This window comes from Lathyrus oleraceus, chromosome 6 (assembly GCF_024323335.1).
Source record: "Lathyrus oleraceus cultivar Zhongwan6 chromosome 6, CAAS_Psat_ZW6_1.0, whole genome shotgun sequence".
Lineage (NCBI taxonomy): Eukaryota > Viridiplantae > Streptophyta > Magnoliopsida > Fabales > Fabaceae > Lathyrus > Lathyrus oleraceus.
In genome coordinates this window covers 136,955,106-136,979,571 of record NC_066584.1, presented here as the reverse complement: position 1 = coordinate 136,979,571, position 24,466 = coordinate 136,955,106, and the positions used below count along the sequence as shown (strand labels likewise).

Sequence of the window (24,466 nt, the reverse complement as noted above, 5' to 3'; positions counted from 1 at the left end):
GGTGGAACTCAGTTCTTATTTATATTCTTTTTATTTTATAAGTTGAACACCATCAACTATCATTTTTATTAGATTTTGTATCCACACCCATTTTGTTTTTTCCTTTTTTTTCAATAACTTACCTTATTAAAAAGTAATAATAAAATCCTATGTAATTTAATGAAAATTACTATAAAATGTATTACTTAATTTAATAAAGTAGAAATGATAGAATTGTAAATAAAATATTGAGAATACAAATTACTATAAAATGTATTACTTAATAAAGTAGAAATGATAGAGTTGTAAATAAAATATTGAGATATTAATGATTTTATTTATTTACTTAAATAGAATTTATAAAACATCAACCCATATCACACTATTAACACCTATTAGTATCTCTCCTTCACATAACTTTTAACGAACACTAACAATGAATAGAGAATTAGCATATGCACTCTCTTTTCTCTTCTTCTTACTATCTTCTCTATTCTATTCCAACCTCATTACCTTCAATCAACAATCATTTTTTCGATTTGATTTCTTGTCACATATTGCTCCCAATAACTCTAAAACATTGCTGCCTATTGAAGCTTGTGATTTTTCCAAAGGCCAATGGGTTTGGGATGAAACTTACAACTCTCATCAATTGTACGATGAAAAATGTCCGTTTCTTGATCCCGGATTCCGGTGTCGACAAAACGGTCGGAACGATGAAGGTTATCAGAAATGGAGATGGCAACCTGATGATTGTGATCTTCCACGGTACGTGAGTTGCATGTTCATGTTAATTTTTTCGTCTACGTTGCATGGATGCATGCATATGGTTACGTATTCTTGTTTCTTGATTTATTTTTTGTTACTAGTTTTGTAATTTTGAGATATAAAGTTAAATATGGATTTCTATCTTTTTTTTTCTTGAGAAAGGTTCAATTTGAAAGAGTCAATAATGGCAGTGAAAGAGGAGAATATGAGGCCTTGTTTATAGAAACACTCATGGACTATTATTAGGTCTTATTTTCCAGATTAATAAGTAAAATGAATCAATAATGAATTTTTAGTAGTTTTTCTTTTATGTGTAGATTTAAAATACTATATGAATTATAAAAATTGTATTTCAACAATTTAAATTTAATTAATGTGATATTATTATATTAGTGATCAAACCTATCAAGTCTTAGACAAATCCAAAACTTATAGCTTTTTAATATAAATATAGTAACTTAATATTTACTGTCTTTTAGGAAAACTTACTTATACTTTTTTTAACTTTATTATATATTCTTTTGAAAATTATTTAATAAAGTATAGAATAGTTTTAAAATTTTATCAAATTTTGTAGAGTTTATCTATATTCAAATGCTGAATTGATAAATATATAGTTCATATTTAATATTTATAATGAATTACTAAGTGAATAATTATTCTCACTATTCTATGATCCATTATATTGTTCTTTCAAAGAATATAAAGTCATACCGTGGTATTTTAGAGTGTTGTGATTAAATAGAATCTCATAAATTATTATCAGATTTAAATAGGATCTAAAATTTGTCTAAACTAAATCGTAATTAAATAGGATTTCAAAAATTATTATAAGACTTAAATAGAATCTCTATTTATTGTTACGGTTAAATTGCAACTAACCTACTAAGTCTCCAATGAGATAGACTCCGATGTAATATATGTCTTGTGTTACTCTCAGATTCAATGCCAGTGACCTCCTTGAAAGAAGCCGAAATAGACGCATTGTGTTTGCAGGTGATTCTGTGGGCAGAAACCAATGGGAGTCTTTACTGTGCATGCTAACAAAAGGGGTATCTAACATGTCAAAAATATATGAAGTGAATGGAAGTCCCATAAGCAAACACAAAGGGTACTTAATCATGAAATTTGAAGAATACAACATGACAGTAGAGTATTACAGGGCACCCTTCTTGTCCATTATTGGTCGTCCACCACCCAATTCAACTAAAGACATCAAAATGACTATCAGACTTGATGAGTTGCATTGGTATTCCAATAACTGGAAAGAAGCAGATGTTCTAATTTTCAATTCTGGTCACTGGTGGAACCCAGACAAAACTATCAAGGCGTAAGTATATTAAATCTCTAGTTTTTTTTAAATGCAAATAACACATGTAAACAAGCTCTATATATGTTTTTGCAGGGGTATCTACTTCCAGGAAGGAGGGAAAGTAAATATGACTATGACTGTGAAAGAAGCTTTTAGGAGATCCTTACAGGCATGGAAAATATGGGCATTGGGTAATCTAAAACCTACCAAGAGTTTCGTCTTCTTCCGAAGCTATTCCCCTGTTCATTACAGGCAAGTATATTAACACATTAATGTGGTATTGACACTCTGACAAACTCTGGTTAAAAACATCTAAAAAGAAGCAGACCAAATTTATTGTGATCAAGCTCAAACTTGAGCTAATCTCATGTTTAGACAAACAAACTAATTAGATATTTATAACATACATTTATCATATGAGAGTATATATAACAAAAATATAAATAAAAGTGCTTTTAAAAGCTCTTTCAAATAGTTGGGGTTCAAATTGGCCAATCCAAACATGCCTTAACTAAAAGCATAATAACTCACTTCATAATTTATTTTTTTGGATCAAATCTATTCATCCTATTTAAGTTATCCCTTCTGAGTACATTGGATAAGAGTCTGTATAGTGAAATTGCAGGAATGGCACATGGAATGAAGGAGGGAACTGTGACAAGGACTCGGAACCAGAAAACAACCCAACAAAACTCGAAAGTGAACCGTATTACAACTTATTTATATCTCATGCTGTTAAAGAGATGCAATATGGAAGCTGGAAAGTCAACTTTTTGAACATCACATATCTTTCAGAAGTGAGGAAAGATGGCCACCCTTCCAAATATCGGGAACCAGGCACTCCGCCTGATGCTCCTCAGGATTGTAGCCACTGGTGTTTACCCGGAGTGCCTGACACGTGGAACGAACATATCTATGCCCAACTCCTCTCTAAGAAATTTGGAATCAAATTTAATTTTCCAGAAGCAAAGAAGGAAGCTGATCCAATTTTCATCAGATCAGGAAGAATGTAAAGATATGCTAGCTATACATAAATTTGCATTGCTCCTGATCATTTAACTTCATCCACTTCCTCATCTGAATCCACATCATTGATTGTCATTTGCTTCATCTTCTCAAGTTGCCTCAAGAGATCCAACCTCTCTGGTGCGTAAGTGGATGGAATCTGCAAGGAAGAAGATTTATTGAATTCTTATGACGTCAGATTTAAAATTTGAATAGGAGATGGAAAAAGAAGCAGCAGCGGCCAGTCATAATGTGTATACCAGAGCTGGTACATATCTCTGAATAGCAGCCAACATGGCTGCATGCCCAACGGCAGTAACCTGTGTAAAGTAAACATTGTCCTAATTAGTAGGCAACATTTAATATTGGAAAATGGTAATGGTAATATGAAATAGCAAACAAGTTCATTTCCTTCTATCTTATCTCTTTTACATTTTCTATAAGCACTTTTTCTTCCACTTTAACAATATTTATAAGGAGGAGAAATATTTAAGGTGAAAATGAATTCGACAAATTCACAAGGGAAAAAAAATAAAGGAAGTAAAACTCTCTTATGTAGTAGGACCAATAATTAATTGAATTGACTATTGATTTCGTATGTTATCGTTGAGTATGCCTTATATAAATGTAGACACTAAAGGGAGGCAGGGGCGAGGAGCCGTAGTATTATATATCCTAATTTATCACAGAAATAAAACGGAACTATAGTTATTCTATAGCCACAGAGGTAGGCACTATTGGCCGAATTGCGTTAACAAAGATAGATGGTGTTCATTGTCTTTTACTTCGGTTTTTTAATCCTATACTAGTTGCTATTCTAACAAAAATAAAGTCAATCATAACCCTTCACCTAATAACATAAACAGAAGCTTTTACAGGATCAGGTCCTTAATATGGTGTTATATTTTCTTGATTAAATGGTGAACAACTCAATCTTTGCTGCTCACATTGATATGAATAATAAAAAAAAAAAGATTTTCAACATATGGTGAAAATGGTTTTGCGCATTGTTCATATTTACTGAGTCAAAGGGTGTGTTAGAGACGGTGTGTTAGAGACAGAATAAACCATTAATGAACCCTTTGAGAGAGTTGGTTCTTGAAATGGTATTACTATTAGAGCCCTTGACAAAACGGTAAAGACTTAAATTCTTGTTATCGCTATTCTTCTACATATAAAAAAAAATATGTGCCCTTGCACGAAGGTTATATTATAGGTACAATTTACCTAAATTAGACTATATAAACAATATTTTGTATTGTGGTTTTATCTTAGGCCATCTCTTAGAAATGATTTATTGTGTGAATATCTTATATTATCTCTGAAGGATTAGTTTTCATATCTCTTAGTTTTAACAAGACGTGATTTAGAAACCTAGCCTACTTTGATTAGGATCTTTTTATTATGAATGAACAGTATGCTTCTCTATCAAGAAGCAGGACATGTTATTCAGATATAGTTAATAAGAACAATCATAAAGGTCAACTCACCGGAATAAGCATTAAAACGCCGATAGGAACAACTGAGGCCATGTCAGTTAAGGTTCTTTTAAGTGCTTTCTTCTCCTTCTCAGTCAATTCATCACCTATTATGGTCCTTCTGACGAAACCCGTGGCAGCACCAACATCAATAGCAAGAAGTTGAGTTCCTTGCCAAACATCCTGTTTATTAAACAGCAGACTTTAGATCTCAGTTATTGGATACAAGAAATAATCTATGACTTAACTTTAAATTTCCACTACTATGATATTTTTTTAAGCAGTGGACATTGTCAAAAGTATCAGAGATGCTGCTACACACATATTTTACAATTTTCCTTTTTGAGTTTCCAAAACCACGGGATGAAGGATGTTATGAGAGTTGCGCTAAACCCAACCCACATTCTAAGAAAATAAAAAATCAGCCAGATTCATCTGACTAATGCAATGAAGCAGATAAGTTCATAAACAAACAGAATATTTCCAAGAAAGAAAAACATAAATCTGTATCACACCTTTCCTGTTTCTTTTAGTTTGTCAAAAGATTTTTGTATGATATTCTCTTTCTTCTGAACTCTGGCTATCTGACCACCTCTAGCATCACCACTATAACGAGCACCATTGTCAATGATCATCAAATCCTGCCAAAACAATATATAAACTCGTCTTAAAAGCCTTCGCGGAAAAATAAACTAAATGAAAAGGATGGACACAAGATAATGGACCCATTTGTTTTGACTTCTTTCCTAAAATGATTTTTATAGTAAAACATAATTTTCTGTAAAAAAAAAAAATTTTAAAAAACTTCTCATAAAAACTTCAAATGAAATTTTGATTTAAAGAGTTATTCTTAAAATGCTATTTTAGATATTTCATCATTTTATTAAAAAATAATTGGATATCAAAATTTCAAAAAATCACTTAATTTTGAAGCTACTTCAAATAGTTTTTCATAAAAATCATTTTTGAGATACAACTTTTTGAAAAAATTGCGATTTCGACTATATGTTGATCTTCAATAATGTATGTTTATGTTATAGGATGTAAAAATTAGTTTTTCAATTTACAAAAGACGAATATAAAAATACTTGTAATATTTTGAAAAACGATTTTATAAAATCCATTTTTAAAAATACAAAGAAAAAATCTATTTTTTTAAAGCTAAAACAAACCGGCCCAATAAACGGTCAATAAAAATAGCATGCAGATTTAGTTAAAAATTAATAGTAGCGGAAGATGAGTGTTAAGTATTGAATGTAAATGTTAAGAATGTGTGATTGGGCCTAATTCAACCCTACAAAACTGGTTGGTAGAGTGAGGACTGCCCCCATTTATAAACACATGTTCAGGCCATATATTGTCCAATGTGGGACTCTTAACACACCCCCTCACATTCAGGACTGGACATCTGAAGCGTGGAAAGAAATGTGGGTGGTCCACCGGATCTTAAACAAGGCTCTGATACCATGTTAAGAAGTGTGGTTGGGCCTAACTCAACCCTACAAAACCGGTTGATAGAGTGAGGATTGCCCCCACTTATAAACACATGTTCAAGCCATATATTATCCGATGTGGGACTCTTAACACACCCCCTCACGCCCAGGACTGGACATCTGGAGCATGGAAATAAATGGTGGGTGGTCCGATAGTGGAAACCATAGTAGGTGGCCCACCGGATCTTGAATCAGGCTCTGACACCATGTTAAGAATGTGTGATTGGGCCTAACTCAACCTTACAAAACCGGTTGGTAGAGTGAGGACTGCCCCCATTTATAAACACATGTTCAGGCCATATATTGTCCAATGTGGGACTCTTAACAGTAAACTAGAGTTGAGCTAGTGTTGTAGCTCAAAAGTGACAGGTGTCAATTTTGTATAGGATTACCTGCTACTGCAGGTCATCTAGTGTAGAATATAAATTTAAGTTGTAACAAACATTGTAACTAACTTTTGCACTAAAGAAAAAACAGTTATGAGGAAACTTAATTCTCTCATAGATTTCTAATATGGCATCAGTTAGCTAGGCCGATCCATGGCGGAAACTTCTCCACCGGATTCGCCCACACCGGCGGCCTCATCTGCGAACCTCACCACCTCTCTGACGCCGGCGATTTCGTCTCACTTTGAGGAATCGCGTCGTCTTCAGTTCTTTCTCAAGATCGCGCACAAGCTCGATGAAAAGAACTTCCATCTATGGCGCCAGCAAGTGGAACCATACATCAACGCACACGATCTCACCGATCTCTTGGTATGCACTCGCGTTCCACCAAAATTTCTTGATGATGAAGCTCGCCGCAACGGCACAGTAAATCCGATGTACTCCACCTGGATTCAGAAAGATCATCAGCTATGGGATCGTCTCTTCTCCTATTTCCAGAAGCAAACATGTGCTTGTGCTCATCACCTTCATGTTGAGCTTCACGCCATTACTCTTGATTCGCTTTTAGTTCAGGATTATCTTCACAAGATTCGTACGATTGTAGATGCATTGGCGTCAATTGGAGATCTTATTCCACCACCAAGCACCTTCGTTGCCAACACTCTACCTCGATCCTCCACTTCAACCTCCTGGTTCCCTGATTCAGGAACTTCATTTCATGTTACAAATGATGCTAAAAATATTCAGCAACCTACTCCATTTGAAGGTCGTGATCAAATCTTTGTAGGCAATGGTCAAGGTTTGAACATTCCCTCTACTGAAGTCAACATCTTTTCTGCACCCTGTGACTCACACACACACCTTAGTCTCAATAATTTACTTCTTGTGCCCAAAATCACCAAAAATTTACTTAGTGTCAGTCAGTTTTCTAAGGATAACAATGTGTAGTGCATAGTTTTCTAAGGATACAATGTGTACTTCATTTTTTCTGCTAATAAATGCCTTGTCAAATCCCAGCTTTCTGATGCTATTCTACATGAAGGGCATGTAGGACTGGATGGACTCTATGTGTTTCCTACTCTGGATGTGTCCAAGTCTACTCAACCATCCAGTTGTCTTGTTTACTGTTGAATATTAGTATTATTATTATTATTTTTAGAATAGGTTGAATATCATACGGCTCATTATGAGCTGTTGTCCTGTACAGCTCATTATGACTTTATTAGCATTTATAGGTTATAAGGAGAATAATTGTTAACAGTCCCACATCGGACAATATATATGACCTGAACATATGTTTATAAGTGGGGGCAATCCTCACTCTACCAACCGGTTTTGTAGGGTTGAGTTAGGCCCAATCACACATTCTTAACATGGTATCAGAGCCTCGTTTAAGATCCGATGGGCCATCTATTATGCTTTCTGCTATCGGGTCACCCATCATTTATTTCCACGCTCCAGATGTCCAGCCCTGGGCGTGAGGGGTGTGTTAACAGTCCCACATCGAACAATATCTGACTTGAACATATGTTTATAAGTGGGGGCAATCCTCACTCTACCAACCGGTTTTGTAGGGTTGAGTTAGGCCCAATCACACATTCTTAACATTTACCTTCTGCAAATAATTGTGTACCTAGTGTTAATTCTGCTGGTGTACAAACTAGTTTGCCCTATGTTTGGCACTTAAGGTTGGGTCATCCCAATGTTCACACTTGTCTTACAAAATTGTAATGTTCCTCTTACTAATAAATACAATGAATTGTTTTATGCCTGTATGGAAAAAGCTCATAGGCTTCCTTCTTCCACCTCACACACATCTTACACAAAACCATTACAACTTGTGTATACTGATTTGTGGGAACCCTCTCCAAGGGCATCTGCATCAGAGTATCATTATTACATGTCATTTGTTGATGTTTATACAAAATTTACTTGGATTTACCTCCTAAAGGCCAAATCTGAAGCTCTTAATGTCTTCAAGCAGTTCAAAACAATGGTTGAACTTCAACATGATCTTCCCATCAAAGTGGTTCAATCTGATTGGGGTGGGGAATTCAGACCCTTCACTAAGTTTCTTAATGAGCTTGGCATTGTTCATAGGCTCATTTTTCCTCATACTTATCATCAAAATGGGGTAGTTGAGAGGAAGCATAGGCATATTGTGGATCTTGGTCTAACCCTCCTTAGTCAGGCATCTTTCATTGACCTATTGGGACTATGCTTTTTCAACTGCAGCATTCCTCATCAATAGGTTGCCTACCTCATCTAGCAACTTTCAGGTCCCCTACACCCTTCTGTTCAACCAACCACCTGACTACAATTTTCTCAAGTGTTTGGATGTGCTTGTTTCCCTTTACTTTGTCTTTATAACACTCACAAATTTGATTTCAGATCTCAGGAGTGTATGTTTCTGGGCTACTCCACTTCACATAAAGGGTACAGATGTCTTGCCCCTACTGGTACACTGTACATTTCCAAAGATGTGTTATTCAATGAAGGGGGGTTTCCTTATCCTAACTTATTCCCCACTTCAACTCCAATCTTCTCACCTGCAAACGATATTTTTGTTGCACCTCTGAGTTTTGGACCTCCACTTCTCCCCTCAAGTTCTTCTACTCTCCCTTCCCAAAACGCTTCCACTTCCACATATGAAAACTCATCTTTCCCAAACTTTGAAGCTACTCCATCTAGAGCTTCTTCTAAGGCTAATTCTCCGACTTCATCTGATGTTGCTCCTGCAACTTCTTGCTCAAACTCCATGTCTCCCTCTCAAACCTATTCCAATTCCTCCACACCTTCTCATAGTCCTTCCATAGAATCCCCTACAACCATCCCCCGTTAGCTATTCCTGTCCTTTCTAAACCTGACAACTTGCACCCCATGCAAACCAGAGCTAAGTCTGGTTTTGCTCAACCAAGACTGCAACCCAAACTGTTGCTCACCCATGTTGAACCAAAAAGTCCCAAACAAGCTCTTGCTGATCCACAATGGAAAGTTGCCATGCAAAGTGAGTATGATGCTTTGATAAAGAATCAAACATGGTCTCTGGTACCCTTACCACCTCATAAACAGGCCATTGGTTGCAAGTGGGTCTTTAGAATTAAAGAAAACCCTAATGGCACTGTTAACAGGTTTAAGGCCAAGTTAGTGGTTTTGACTTCAATGAAACATTCTCTCCAGTTGTGAAACCAATCACCATCAGAATTATTCTTACCATAGCCATCACCCATAATTGGCCTATTCAGCAACTTGATGTCAATAATGCATTTTTAAATGGATTACTTGATGAAGAAGTTTTCATGGAACAACCTCAAGGGTTTGTTCACACTAATTCTTCTCCTGTGTGTAAACTCAACAAGGCCTTATATGGCCTCAAGCAGGCTCCTAGACAATGGTTTGATAAACTTCAGACCACTCTGTCCAAACTACAGTTTCAAACTAGCAAGTGTGACCTCTCTGTTCACTCTAGTATCTCAAGGTCACACTATCTTCTTGTCTATGTTGATGACATTATCATCACATGGAGTTCTACGTCTCTTCTGCAAGACATAATCACCAAACTCAATAAGATTACTTTCTTGGAATTAAAGTCAAGCACACTGCTCCTGGGTCTCTCTTACTTACTCAATCCAAGTACCTATGGGATCTGCTTCAAAGAACCAATATGATTGAGGTTGCTCCTGTAAACACCCCTATGCAGTCAACATGTAAGCTCACTAAGACAGGCTCTCCTGCTCTCTCTGATCCCTACATGTACAGGTCAGTGGTTGGGGCACTCCAATATGCCACCATCACTAGACCTGATATTACCTTTGTTGTCAACAAAGTGTGTCAATACATGGCACATCCACTTGAAGTTCATTGGATTGCTGTCAGGAGGATTTTAAGGTACCTTAAGGGTACTCTCCACCATGGTCTCCTGCTTTCTCCTCTGTCCTCAACTGTCTCTCCCTCTCTATAGGTTTTTTGTGATGCAGATTGGGCTTCAGACCCGGATGATAGAAGAGGCACCTCAGGTGCAGCAAACTTCTCTGGTGGTCTAAGAAACAAACAGTTGTAGCCAGATCCAGCACTGAAGTTGAATACAGAAGTATGGCACAGGCCTTCAAGTAATATTATCTTAGAAGACTTTAGGCCATCTCTTAGACTTTATTATTAGAACCTCTAGTTTGTAACTTACAGTCTTCAATATTCAAATAATTCAGACCTTTCAAGTAAGTCGACATTAAGATTGGGCAGCATAATACATCAGTAATAATGCAATATCTAAGTAATATAAATTATTCCACAAGACTATAATTTCAAGTTGGGAGACATCAAATTCAAATGTTTACGACATGCCTCATTATTTTCTGATTGATAGGCGCTTCTTTGAACCCTTTTCTCAAGTTCCATCAGCTCGTCTCTTAGAAGCTCAAAGCGGTGGATTTCATTGGATTCTTGGTCCACAATCCCTACATTTGGTGCAGGCGGTTCAATAAAATTTTCCTAAAAACAAGATAGAAATTTCATATTACTCAAAACGCAACCATGTATCTGCCAACCAATTAGAATAAATAATTAATTGTCTATACAGCTAATGTAAAACAGGATTTTGACAAACATAGTATATTTAATTAAATAAAAGAGACCCAAATAGACAGTTGCATTTTGACAAATATACAAAAAGTAAGTCAACAGCGTCAAAGTATAAGGATGATAATGCGTACATATGCATCCGCATCTGCTTCCAGGTCAGGTTTTCTGGTGACGGGAGGTACAAAGATGCTCCAGAATCCACGAGATTTTCCAATTTGCCTGAAAGAGACACATGTAACTTTTACATAAAGCTAAACAGAATATAACAAACAAAAGAGAGTAATATCTGGCTATCTGGCATTGAAATTTTTTTATCAGAAACAAGTCACTAGATATGAAAAAATGTAAGCCAATCCTTCATACCTTTTGTTCCTATACACCCTTACATTGTCATTCTTTCTGCTTTTCCCTTTTATTAGCCTGTCCTCTTCACCAACCGGTGTGATGGTTTGAGCACTACTAACTCCCTGGATGAGTGTACAAGAAGTACCATTGGCAAGCAAATAATGATTTCTCAAAAAGCAAACATGCGACTAGTATGCATGAGTCAAGCAAAATGACAATGAATCACAGTGCAAAGAAAGGATAACAGTTAGTACAACCCACACTACTCCACTATTTTGAAAAAGAAAATCATGAGTACAGCTTAAATGCCATGGAAAAAGTAGAGCAACACTATCCAAAATACTACTAAACCTGGATCCAATCTTCACGATTTTTGAGCAAAGAGGATGAAGGGCACCTACCTAATCCACATATTTGTCTCCTAATTACTGTATATGGGTATTCTTCATATAATTTTTTTGTCCATAACTTGTTGTATTTGAAAAACTAAAGTAGCCATTAAGTTAATAAGTATGTACTCTATTATATTATAGGTTATTTCGGTAACAATGTCCATTAAAAATAAAGTCACGGTTTATCGAAAGAGACTCGTGCTCTTAGACCTTCCAAACATGTTGTTGAAATACAAGAGACTAAGAGACATTTGAATAAACCGTGTGTTTTGAAAAGCACTACGGAGACTTTATTATATATAGAGATTATAACTAATTACATGATATAGTCGATGTGGGACTATTCGATATACAAATATTCTTAATATTATATTTACAAATATCAACACTCCTCCTCAAGCTTGAGCATATAAGTCAAATGCACCAAGCTTGTTACATATATAATTAGTTTTGGGACTTCGCAGAGATTTTGTAAACACGTCTGCCAATTGATCATTAGAGTTGACAAAGTTTGTGACGATGTCACCTGATTTAATTTTCTCTCTGATAAAGTGACAGTCTATCTCAATATGTTTGGTCCTCTCATGGAAGACTGGATTTGAAGCAATGTGCAATGCGGCTTGATTATCACAAATAAGTGTCGTTGGTCTTGCTTCTTCAATTTGAGGTTCCTTGAGCAACTGTTTTAACCAAATAAGTTCACATGTTGTCATTGTCCAGAGGTGGATCGTCTATCAATGGTGACCCTGCCCAATCAGTATCGGAGTATCCAACTATCTGAGTATGTCCTTTATTTTCATACACTAGACCTTTTCCTGGAGCACATTTGATGTATCTCAGAATCCGGATAACAGCATCCATGTGTTCCTAACAAGGGGAGTTTAAGAACTGACTTACAACACTAACTGCAAAAAAATGTCTGGACGAGTGACTGTGAGATAATTCAACTTTCCAACCAATCTTCTATACCTTCCTGAGTCAGATAAAGGCTCCCCCTGATTGGATAGTAGTTTGACACTTGGATCCATAGGAGTTAAACGACTAACTGAAAGTAAATTAAATGGACAATTAGGTACATAAAGAGACTTGTGTAACCTACACATCATATTTGATGACTCCTCCTGAGCAACAAATCCAGGTGGTTGCTCCATATATACTTCCTCTTCAAGATCACCATGTAAAAAAGCATTTTTGATGTCAAGTTGATGAAGAGGCCAATGTCGAATGGCTGCAATAGCTAGAAGAAGTCTAACAGATGACATCTTGGCTACAGGCGAGAAGGTATCACTATAATCCAATCCAAAATTCTGAGTGTATCCTTTGGCTACCAAACGAGCTTTAAATCGATCAATATTACCATCTGAACCAACCTTCACTGTATAAGGCCAACGACAACCTACTAAAGATTTCCCATGGGGTAGAGGAACCAGTTCCCAGGTACCACTGCTTTGAAGAGCACACATTTCATCAATCATTGCTTGCCTCCACTCAGGGTGAGATAATGCTTCACCTGAAGTTTTAGGAATAGAAACAGAAGACAAAGAAGACAAACAAGTATACTGCAAAGGGGAAAGACGATGATAACATAAATCAATATAATGTTGAGAAGGATTTCGTGTTTGACGTATACCTTTTCGAAGGGCAATCGGAAGATCGGGCTCAGGTTGCAGGATCAGATCCGGTGATGACGGAGGCGTCGGAGGAGAGTTTTCAATGATCTCAGGGACAGGTATGACTTCAGGGACAGGGACGACAGGCGTTGGGTGACGACGCTGATATGTTTGAAGTGGTCGAGAAGTGGGTGGGCCAGGAGCCCTAGACTGATGGGGGATAATGGTAGGTGGGACATTAATAACTGCCGGAAAAGGTGTGGGAGTACTTTCTTGAATGGGTTCTGGAGTTACGTGACTGGACTCGAAATATGGAACCGACTCGAAGAAGGTAACATCGGCCGATACTAGGTATCGTTGTAAAGTATGTGAATAACAACGATAACCTTTTTGGGATCGATGATAACCAAGAAAGACACACTTTAGTGATTGAGCTGAGAGTTTATCAAGACCAGGAGAGAGATTGTGTACAAAACATGTGGACTCGAAGACTCGAGGAGGAATTGGGTAAAGTGGGGAATTGGGAAAAAGGATTGAATGAGGGATTTTATTTTTAAGGACAGATGAGGGCATGTGATTTATAAGGTAACATGTCGTTAGCACAGCATCCCCCCAAAACCAAAGTGGAACATTACCATGGAGAAGTAGGGTCCGAGTGGTTTCTACAAGATGCCGATTTTTGCGTTCGGCTACCCCGTTTTGTTGAGGTGTGTGAGGGCAAGATGTTTGATGGAGAATACCACTGCGTGACATAAAATTCTGAAATTGTTGGGATAAATATTCACGGGCATTGTCACTTCTTAAGGTACGGATAGACACACCGAATTGAGTTCTTATTTCTCGATAGAATTGTTCAAAAATAGAAAATAATTCAGACCTATTCTTCATTAAAAATAACCACGTGCAACATGAAAATTTATCAATAAAGATGACAAAATAGCTAGACTCAAGAGTAGAGATAGTACGCGAGGGACCCCAAACATCGGTGTGAACTAAAGCAAAAAGGGACGAAACTCGTTTATTGACTCGATTGGGAAACTGACCACGAGTGTGTTTCCCTAGCTGACACGACTCACAATGTAAATTAGATACCTTCGATAAATTTGGCACCAACTTATGTAGTTTAGAAAGACTGGGATGACCTAACTGAGCATGGATAGTGAGTGGAGAATCTTTGGCTGAGCATGTCTGAGATGACACTGAGAGGTAATAAAGGCCTTGAGACTCACATCCGACACCAATCGTCCGTCCCGAACTCCGATCTGCAGGGTAACATTATTGTTAGTGAAGGTGACACTACAATCAAGAGAACGAGTTAAACGACTGATTGAAAGTAAATTAAATGGACAATTAGGTACATAGAGGACAGAAGTAACCGAGAGAGAAGGTAGAATTTGAACAGCACCAATCCCTTCAGATCGGGTGTGAGAACCATTGGCAGAAGTTATAGTAGGTAAGAAACCGGATGTAGAGAGGGAAGAGAAAAGATTTTTATTACCGGTAACATGATCAGACGCACCAAATCAAGGACCCAAGATCCAAGAGAAGATGATTGAGAGAGACAAGCAGATGAATTACCAGTGTGTGCTACCGAAGCAGTAGAATCTAAGTTCTGATAACTCTGATACCACATTAGGAAATCATCGTTGTTTGGCGTAAAGTTATGAGGAGTAGCCATGAGTATCGGATCTAAAACAATTGCCCTATGGAGAGTGGAGCGGTGGGAAAATTGTCGGGATCGACCGTCGGAGGTGCTGTCATGTGCGGAGGTTTCTACCGATGAAAAGTGGGGAGCGGCTAGATCGGAAGAGGCGCTTTTGCTGGTAGGTTACCAGAGAATTTTGAAAAGTGAGAGGCAAACCGGAGTGATGACACGATTTGCAAAAAAAAAAATTCACCGGAAGACAGTGGATCAACCGGGAGAATTTTGAAAAGTGAGAGGCAAACCGGAGTGATGACACGATTTGCAAAAAAAAAAATTCACCGGAAGACAGTGGGTCAACCGGGTAAAGCACGCCAAAGAAAGAATTGTCTCTTCCAGACTCTAGATACCATGTCGTAATACAAGAGACTAACAGACATTTGAATAAATCGTGTGTTTTGAAAAACACTACGAAGACTTTATTATATATAGAGAGATTATAACTAATTACATGATATAGTCGATGTGGGACTATTCGACATATAAATACTCTTAATACTATATTTACAAATATCAACATATGTATTCGGCATTGTATTGGTTTTCTATTTATTAGTACCAAAATGGTACCTCAAAATCAATGAAGGCCACCAAAGGGGACAAATAATCTTTCAGGGGACAAAAATTATAACATCAATTGCCATTTCAAAGCCAATTGATTCCTGCATAAAAAAGACAAATGTAATGGCAATTATGTCTTTTCAATACTACGGTACACGTTCACTCCTACTTCATTATCAGGACCCATCTTTATCATGTTGATCCTGAGATATTAATCCCGGACAGCGGAGCGGAGGATAGCGGGATAATTTTTTAGATTAATTATATGAATTAAAAAATTACATACATATGCATAATTTTATATGTATAAAATAATTATTATTATTATAGAGAATGAGGAATTGGATCATGATAATAATAATTAAGAAGAATAAAGTAAAATAAAATTTTGGCACATCTAATGTCTCACATAAGCCCAGGAATAAGTAATGAGAGAGTTTTAATTGGTTATTGGATCAGTTATCTTTTCAGAATATCATGGGAATTGGAACAGTTTTTTCTTGAAAAGAGAAAGAGGTGTAGCCATCTCTCCAAATTCTGATTTAAAAATATTTAAAATAAAACTTTTAATGCAACCCAACCCGGATCCAGATCCACTTTAAAAATTAGGGTTTTTTTTTTAAAAACCCAAGAAAAAGGGGCGGACGCTTCATCTTCTTCCCCACCCCACGACTTCATCTTCTTCCATTCTCGTCTGTATTTTCCGTATATCAAACAGAGGAAAGAAAATAAAAGTGCATAAACCGCTCCGCCCAGGGTGCGCGACGCAAACCACGACCCGCGATCTCGCCAAAATCGGCCGCGATTTCAGACGGCGAATCGCTCCTCTCTTCTCGCGCGGTGGGTGCCACTCCGGCCGGACCGTCCGGGATCGCGCAGTGAACGGACGCAATTGATAACTCTCTGTTGATCAATCAATCTATACTTTCATCAATAACAAATACAAAATATCTAAAACACACCCAAAATGAAGATTTCTCACAATAAAAAAAATAGAAGACGTTAACATAAAAAAGAGAGACGTTAAAGAGTTAATGTACTTTCAAGGTAAAAAATCTTTGATGCATTATTCATGGAATGGGTGAAGGAGGCTGTGCAGGACGTTGTGTACCTCTTGAAGAGAATCAGCTTTTGCTCTGAAAGATATCTCCAAGAATTCAGCTTCTTTCTTAAGTTTCCTTATTTTTTCCAAATCAGAACAGGCGGCTTTCAAATGCTCTTTTCCAGAACTAGAGCTTGACATATGCAATTCTTGTAGCAACTTTTCAAGTTTTATCACAGCTTCTTCAACACTTTTCAATGCCTGAGTTTAAAGACATCAACAAGAATATGATACATCAAAACAAAAGGTTTTGGATCCATCTAAAGTATGAAGAATATTCTTATGTTTAGGTATGAAGATATTAGATTAGGAATTTATACAATACTGAAATGGAGAGAACAAAAGCTGCAATACAATTTATTGTTAGGTTAGTTAACTATTATGAGTGTATGACTAGGTGTGCAAAAAGACTTAGTTCTTTCTTCAAGCAATTGCTCTTTTAACTTAATTACCCTAACTTTTCTCTTATTTCCACAACTGTGTAGTTTCCTTTTCAAAATCCACTATGAGGGTACATTGTTAATCAAATTGGTATATGAGAACTAATGCTTCAGTTAACTGGATATTATTCTTACTATTTGTAATCAAACATTTCATGGCTAAGATTCCAGGTTCTACTTCAGGAACAAAAAGGGATATTAATATCCCGAAATTTAAGATGCTTACATAAAAGATACAATTGGGTTTTCCGACCAAATGAAAAGATGTAGTTTGCTAATAATATATTCATTCTGAAAAACAAGTGGGGGTCACAATATTCATTCAATAACTCTGTATTTTTTATTCAACCAGTAATGTTTTACAAGTAATTATAACTTCTATATATAGAGGTTACAGCAATCAATAACCCTTAGTATTGACTTTTCATGATTCCTTTAGCTCCCTTTATATAAATCAAATCAGAAAATACAAATCCCTCTCTTCATTCATTTCATACCATTGAAAACAGAAACAAAAGATATATAATTCTACTCTTGCAATGACAAATAAGTAAAAGAACAGGATAGCATGTCATCCAATTCCAACTTTGACAAATCAGAAACAATAAAACACATTAAGGCAGAAAAAATACATCAACATAGGAAATCTCTATAAAAATCCATTAGGCATATGAGAAAGGCACATTAATTTTTTATTTTTATATATGCAACCCTATATGTTACAAACATGTCATTGGTATATAAGGTTTCCGGTTCTTGCAAGTCATTTTCTGTTTGCTGTTTATACATCCACTCTAATGCCATGTGGAGAAACAAGATAATTTTAGTTTTAGGAGAGAAAAAATAAAAGAGGAGTAAAGTATTAAAGGATAGTTCAATACATATGTGACAGGATACTAGATTTGGGCCTTAGCCCAATAGAAAGGCTTGCTAGAGAATTGGTTATGAGTATAACTACTCATCTCAGAAGGGGGAAGGGAAGTTATATAAGGACACTGATAGCAATGGAGAATTCGTTATGAGTATTTTCGGATAGAAACCTTTTGGGTTGGGCAGAGTGAGAATCATCTCTCCTCTGAGGAGCACTTGGCTCTGGGATTATAGGGATTCCTCTCTGTAATAGTTCTAATTTCAATCAATAATACATTTTCCGTTTATCGGAATTGAATTTCTATCAATATGCAATCGAACTTATCTACAGTATGTTGTTTCTCACTAAAAACAGCATGAAAGTTGAGATCTCAAAGCCAGATAAGAGTGGATTTAGTCCTTTTTAATAAAAACTGTGCCTACTGCAACACTTATAATACTGTAGGCAAGTTTTGTCAGTAAATTAATACTCTGACTACATAATGACGTCTCTGCCTTTACTTTGGTAGCACTCCAAGTAACTACCGACTTAAACCATAAGATTTCCCAATCAAATAATATATTTTTTATCTTATTCAAAACTATGCTTGCCACTCAGAATAGTAAAAATGGGAAATAAATCGGCATTGGATAGAATAAGATATTCTGCCCAGCCTTGTCCAATGTTTATGAGCTTATGCAAAGGTAGATTTTATGTCATATTTGTTATATAACTATCTAGCCTATTGAGGCGAATTAGCAGGATAGGATAAAGACAAAGCATCCCATTTTTCTCCCATCACCTTACTGTCACCAAATCCAACCACCACGAGCCCATTTCTACTTCCATCATCTTCACCAGCAGAACATTGCTACGACCACCACCATGCCATTGCATATATCTGATGCAACTGACCTAATATAACCATCGCTACCATTTCCTTTTCCACCAACAACACTATGATCCCAACTATATCACCACTACTGTCTCAACCTTTTGCACCACTCCTACAACTTTTGCTTTGGGTATCGATTTCAGAAAGAGGTGAAAATGTCTGAAACAAATGTCCGTTTCAACTATCAACCATTTATACAATTGTTCACAAAACAACAGATGGTACAAGAGTTTATCAATTTTTACCTTATGCACCTTTATATTATTTCATTTGGTACACTGGACGGGATATGATAACGATTTTATAAATTCAGGACATATGGTACAAGGCTATAAAGGTAAGCCCTGTCATGTCTAATTGCATCCATGGTTCCAGATGGAGTTGTACTATCATTTAGTGCACCCCGGAATAATAGAAATTAAGTTTATAATATCTAATTTAAAAACTTGGAAAAAGCACCTGTATTAAATGCAGATTTTAAAAAGCAGGAACCAAACCTCATCAAAAGAACCTGGCCCTTTTATTGTTGACTGAATTGTGGAACTTTGTCTGTCAACTATTTTCTTGGTATCACTCTCCGATGTCTTATCCCTGCATTAAATTTATGAAGATAATAACTGGTAGTAGTACAACTTTTGGAATAAGAATCTATTGGAGTAGAAAACCAGGTTCACAACCTCAGGATTCCACTAAAACTATAGATACAAAATGTGTATAAATAAATTGGTTCAAGAAAAAGTCACCACGGTACCAGACAGTTTGCTTGGAAACATTTTATCTGTTACTTGTACGTGGATTTAGGTGCAGAATGTAGCACCGACACCTCTGAAAAAAGGCGTGTCCGTGTCAGCGTCAGACACCTGCACCGACACTTGTAATTACGTTTAATTTATTCATTTTTTTGAAATTATTACTGATGTCGCCGTGTCAGTGTCAGTGTCAGTGTCGATTTCGGCGTGTCCGTGCTTCATCTAGCTCTCAGGTAGAAGAATCATGTTTTTGTAAAATGGTTCAACTATTAAACACATTTCCATTATATAAGGCATCTGCTCTCTTTTCTTTCTTTTTTAATGAAAGGACATTTGCCAAAAATATCTTATCAACAGGTCAATGCTATATAAAAGCCAGAGCCACATATTAGAGAGAAAAAAGTTAACACTGTTTGGATCAATCTTTAAATTCATTTCCTGAAAGGATTGTATTGGACTTTGACAAGATGTATTTGAAAACTACTACCGAATTTGTGCATAGATACAGAATATCATAATGCTCTGAGTACATCTGTTATTCTAGCCTCTAGATTCAACTCTTGGTCTTCCATTTTGTCTACTACATGGAATTACTCCATTCTAACATCGGGAATTCCATTTGACAACCATAAACGGATATTTGGTGGGAAATGAACAAAAGGTCAAGAAAATTTTCAGTATTTCACTGCGAAAACTGCTATTGGTTGCACTGCATCCGTTACTTAAAACAGAAACACACGGGGTTTCATATAGCGCTTAGGGCCAGCCGCTATGACTGCAATTGACTACACAGAAATGACTTTGACATGACTACTGTGTAGCAATAATAACTAAACTTGATGTTGCTGAAACAAGAAATTTATGATCAATATTTTATCACAAAAATATAAAGTTTTGAAACCTGAATCACGGCATCAATGAATATCCACATGCACTTAATGGAATGACAAAAAATAAAACACTGTAGATGCAGACTTTGCCACATACTTTATCATTCCAAGTTCCTCCATGCACTCCATCAACTTGTTTTGCCTAACATAAAATAAAATAAGATACATATAAGAATTTATTAAGTTTGAAGCTTGTATTTCATTAAACTATAAATAAACATTTATCTGGTTACCCTGTAGACAGAAACTCAGCTGCTTTTACATTTGACGGGCTCTCCAGCCATGTGCTGTATCTGATAAAGCTCTGCATCCAATGAGAGCAAACATCGAATGCTTGCGTCACTGCTTCGGCATTTGGGGGACCTTCTGGTTTATTATGCCCATGCAACTGTTTTGTGATGCTGGTGATTCCCGGATAAAAAGGAAGCCAATCTAGTTCTTCACACACTACCTATGCAGTTAAAGGACTTCACCAGTTAAACTAACTTAATAATCAAGCATCTATGTTAAATGCAAGGACCATAAACACTAACCTCAACATACATTTGATATGAACTAATGGATGAGAGTGGAGGGTAGTATAAAACACTGCCCCCAATAAGATACCTGTAATAAATAGTCATATAAATAAATAAATGAACAAAATGTGTGTAAACCAGAATTGAAGAGAAAGGGGCTGAAGTTGCAGGAACTATTATGATGATATTATAAATGTAGAGTTAGTAACCTAATTATACCTATTTATATGAATCATCTGGTCAAATACTAGAAGTACAACTAATACATGCCCAACCGAATAATATTCATGATAAGACTACTAAAAAAATAAGAAACCTAGTACTCTAACAATAGTAATAATACGTGACAGAAGTAGTACCTGATAAAATCTTCAATTGGATCATCGAGAGTATCAAAACCATTTGCCAAAAGAAATGTCCGTGTACTTCTGCCTAAAGCAATAAAGAATCCAAATACAGCCAAATCCTTCTCCAAAACCTGCACTATGCTAACTTTCTTTCAATTGAAGCCTTTTGTTACCAAAAAAAAACACAAATGAATGGAAAAGGATTGACCTCTATTATACCCTATTCAACTCAACTCATCTCATTATTCTTTTTAGGGTAATGCTAACTTGTGCCCTTGGGGCACAAGTTAAGAGATCAATATAGAAACAAATTCTTGGAAATTGTGTATTGAATTTATTAGAAACTTATAATTAATAATTTTATTTATTTTTTCAATATAAATTTTCTATTTGTGGGTTTCTTAACATGTGCCCTTGGGGCACAAGTTAACATTACCCTTCTTTTTATTTTATTTACATAAAGTGCTTTCTCTTGAAACTTTCTAATAGAAAGTAAACGAACTTAGCTCAATGTTTAATCATACTCCTCTATGCTGGAAAAATAAAATAAGAAATTATTTTTATCCATAGTGGAATACTTTTGTTTTTCAAAGCCAGTCCACCAGAAAACAAATTTCATGATCCAGTAACATGTTTCAGATGTCAATAAATTATACAATCGCAGGAGTATGTTTCAGATGTCAAATTTCAAAGCCAGTCCACCTGTTAATGAATAATAATTTGTAAAATGATACAAATTAAGCAAAATATTAGGTCTCACTTTGGTAATTTAACTGTAAGTGTAGTCATTTCAATTGAATATATATTCCTAGACATGAAATGCACCATCACCTTTCTAGTAGTGTCAAAACCATTATGTCTTCAAAACTAAACACAACTAACCTCAATGCTTTCAGATGTTGTCAGTCTTGACCATATTTTCTCCTTATCAATAGCTTGCTGCAGCTGCCTCTGAACCAGATTTACCCAGAAAACAACCTCTTCTGAACCCCAATCATCTTTTTCTCTAAAAGCTGCAGCTCGGGGACCGAAATGTACAAGAAATTCTCTGTGTAGACCAACATCCGTTATAGAATTATAAGCTTGACTTATAGGAATTAAACCAACCAGCATGTCCATCAAACTACCAGTTATCTCTGTGCTCATGGAAAACAACTGTGAGCAAGAAACTTTTGCCGTGCCAAGTTTAGCAATTGCAGCAATGCATGTAAGTGCAAGAAGGAGAAGTGATACATCACTTGCACTGCTTAAACCCTTAGTTTTTCCAGACCTGGGAATTCAGTCAAAAACATCATTTATGCATTGTCTATAAATATAACATGAAGGAGCAAGAACAGAGCCATAAAAATTAACATCTCAATATGTAGAAATGTTAAAAGAGAACATACAAAGCAATGGCAGAAGTAAAGCGTCCGTCCCCTTCAAACTTATTAACAAAGGATGTCACTACAGCTGGAACTTGCTCAGACCAAAACCATTCATATACTTCAGGCTGTTTGGCTGATAAGTTCTCTCTAATTAAGCTCTCCAAGGGAGCAGATAGCCTTAGCAAACTGGACCAACACAACATTTAAAATAAGTATTAGGCCCAAAGCTACAAGAGAGAGCACTATTAAATATTAAATCTAAACCTGTAAAGAAGGAACAAAAAGAAAAACATGAGCCAGTGCAGTACGGGTAAATCAAATATTGGAAGGCAGTCAAAACAGGTTATAAGTATACAAGCACTGTGATGATAAAAACTGTAGAAATATATTGTATATTTCCTTATGTTTTATGAGAATTACATATGCTGTATTTATAGACTGCATAAGGCAAGATTTGAAAGAGAAATCTGACCTAAGAATCAGGGGAATTAATTTCCCATGAATGCTAATTCTAATTACAGAAAAGAACAGGAAATAATAGCTAATTAATTACATTAATCCTAATCCTTAATGAGCTGTACAAACAGAATCATTTGATTCTGTATTGATTATTCCATACTCCCCCTCAATCTGGGTGGTAGATGTCTATCATACCCAAATTGGATCTGATATTCTCGTATATGTTCCTTGGAAGGGCTTTTGTTAGAATGTCTGCAGTTTGTTGGCATGATGGAATATGATTAACACATATAATTTCATGATCAATTTTCTCCTTGATGAAGTGTCGGTCTATCTCCACATGCTTTGTTCTATCATGCTGTACCGGGTTCTTAGCAATGCTAATAGCAGCCTTGTTATCACATAATATCTTCATGGGGTGATTGGTAGGAATTTTGATCTCATCTAGCATTCGCTTAAGCCAAATTCCTTCACAAATACCTTGTGACATAGCTCTGAATTCTGCTTATGCGCTACTCCTAGCCACAACAGATTGTTTCTTGCTTCTCCAAGTTACCATATTACCCCATACAAATGTGCAGTAGCCTGTAGTTGATTTCCTGTCAGATAAACATCCTGCCCAATCAGAATCGGTGTAGACTTCAATGCCTCTGTTTGAGTTCTTTTGAAAATAAAGTCCTCGGCCTGGCGTACCTTTCAGGTACTGGAGAATTCTGTTCACATTTCTCATGTCAGTTTCAGTTGGATTTGACATATAACGACTAGCCATGCTTACAGCAAAACCAATGTCTGGTCTGGTGTGAGTTAGATAGATTAGTTTTCCGACTAGACTTTGATATCTATCTTTATTAGCTGGTACATTCTCATCTTCACTCCTTTTTACTTGTTCTAAGGGAGTATTGGCAGCTTTGCATCCAAGCATACCTGTTTCTTGAAGTAAATCCAGAGTGTACTTCCTTTGAGAAACTGAAATACCATTCTTTGTTCGTGCAATTTCCATCCCTAGAAAATACTTGAGTTGTCCCAAGTCTTTGACTTCAAATTCTTTTGCTAGAAGTTTCTTTAACTGGTTGACTTGTTCATCATCGTCTCCCGTAATTACGATATCATCAACATAGACAATAAACAAAGCTATCTTCCCATCCAAAGAGTGCTTGACAAACATGGTATGGTCTGTTTGACATTGAACAAAACCCTCTTGCTTGACAACTTTTGTTAGTCTATCAAACCATGCCCTTGG

The 24,466-nt window shown here is 36.2% G+C and overlaps 2 protein-coding genes across 2 annotated transcripts in view; one reads left to right on the top strand and one right to left on the bottom strand.

The window, feature by feature from the left end:
- The first annotated feature begins 402 nt into the window (after positions 1–402).
- LOC127097620 (protein trichome birefringence-like 9) lies at positions 403–3,095 on the top strand. The gene is made up of 4 exons (XM_051036121.1): positions 403–747; positions 1,688–2,077; positions 2,153–2,311; positions 2,685–3,095. Exons 1-4 carry the CDS (start codon positions 416–418, stop codon positions 3,070–3,072), a joined length of 1,269 nt encoding a protein of 422 aa, XP_050892078.1. The 5' UTR covers positions 403–415; the 3' UTR covers positions 3,073–3,095.
- Positions 2,373–24,466, bottom strand: part of LOC127097619 (uncharacterized) — a 38,892-nt gene continuing 16,798 nt past the window's right edge. The window contains exons 4-18 of the mRNA XM_051036120.1: positions 22,789–22,953; positions 22,283–22,670; positions 21,413–21,531; positions 21,069–21,141; positions 20,769–20,986; positions 20,633–20,677; positions 19,394–19,487; positions 16,721–16,912; positions 11,363–11,466; positions 11,131–11,218; positions 10,763–10,909; positions 5,058–5,183; positions 4,555–4,725; positions 3,325–3,384; positions 2,373–3,224 (exon numbers count right to left, since the gene is read on the bottom strand). Of these exons, the coding sequence (XP_050892077.1) occupies positions 3,111–3,224; positions 3,325–3,384; positions 4,555–4,725; positions 5,058–5,183; positions 10,763–10,909; positions 11,131–11,218; positions 11,363–11,466; positions 16,721–16,912; positions 19,394–19,487; positions 20,633–20,677; positions 20,769–20,986; positions 21,069–21,141; positions 21,413–21,531; positions 22,283–22,670; positions 22,789–22,953 (2,104 nt within the window). The 3' untranslated portion in view covers positions 2,373–3,110. The remainder of the gene's footprint in view (positions 3,225–3,324; positions 3,385–4,554; positions 4,726–5,057; positions 5,184–10,762; positions 10,910–11,130; positions 11,219–11,362; positions 11,467–16,720; positions 16,913–19,393; positions 19,488–20,632; positions 20,678–20,768; positions 20,987–21,068; positions 21,142–21,412; positions 21,532–22,282; positions 22,671–22,788; positions 22,954–24,466) is intronic.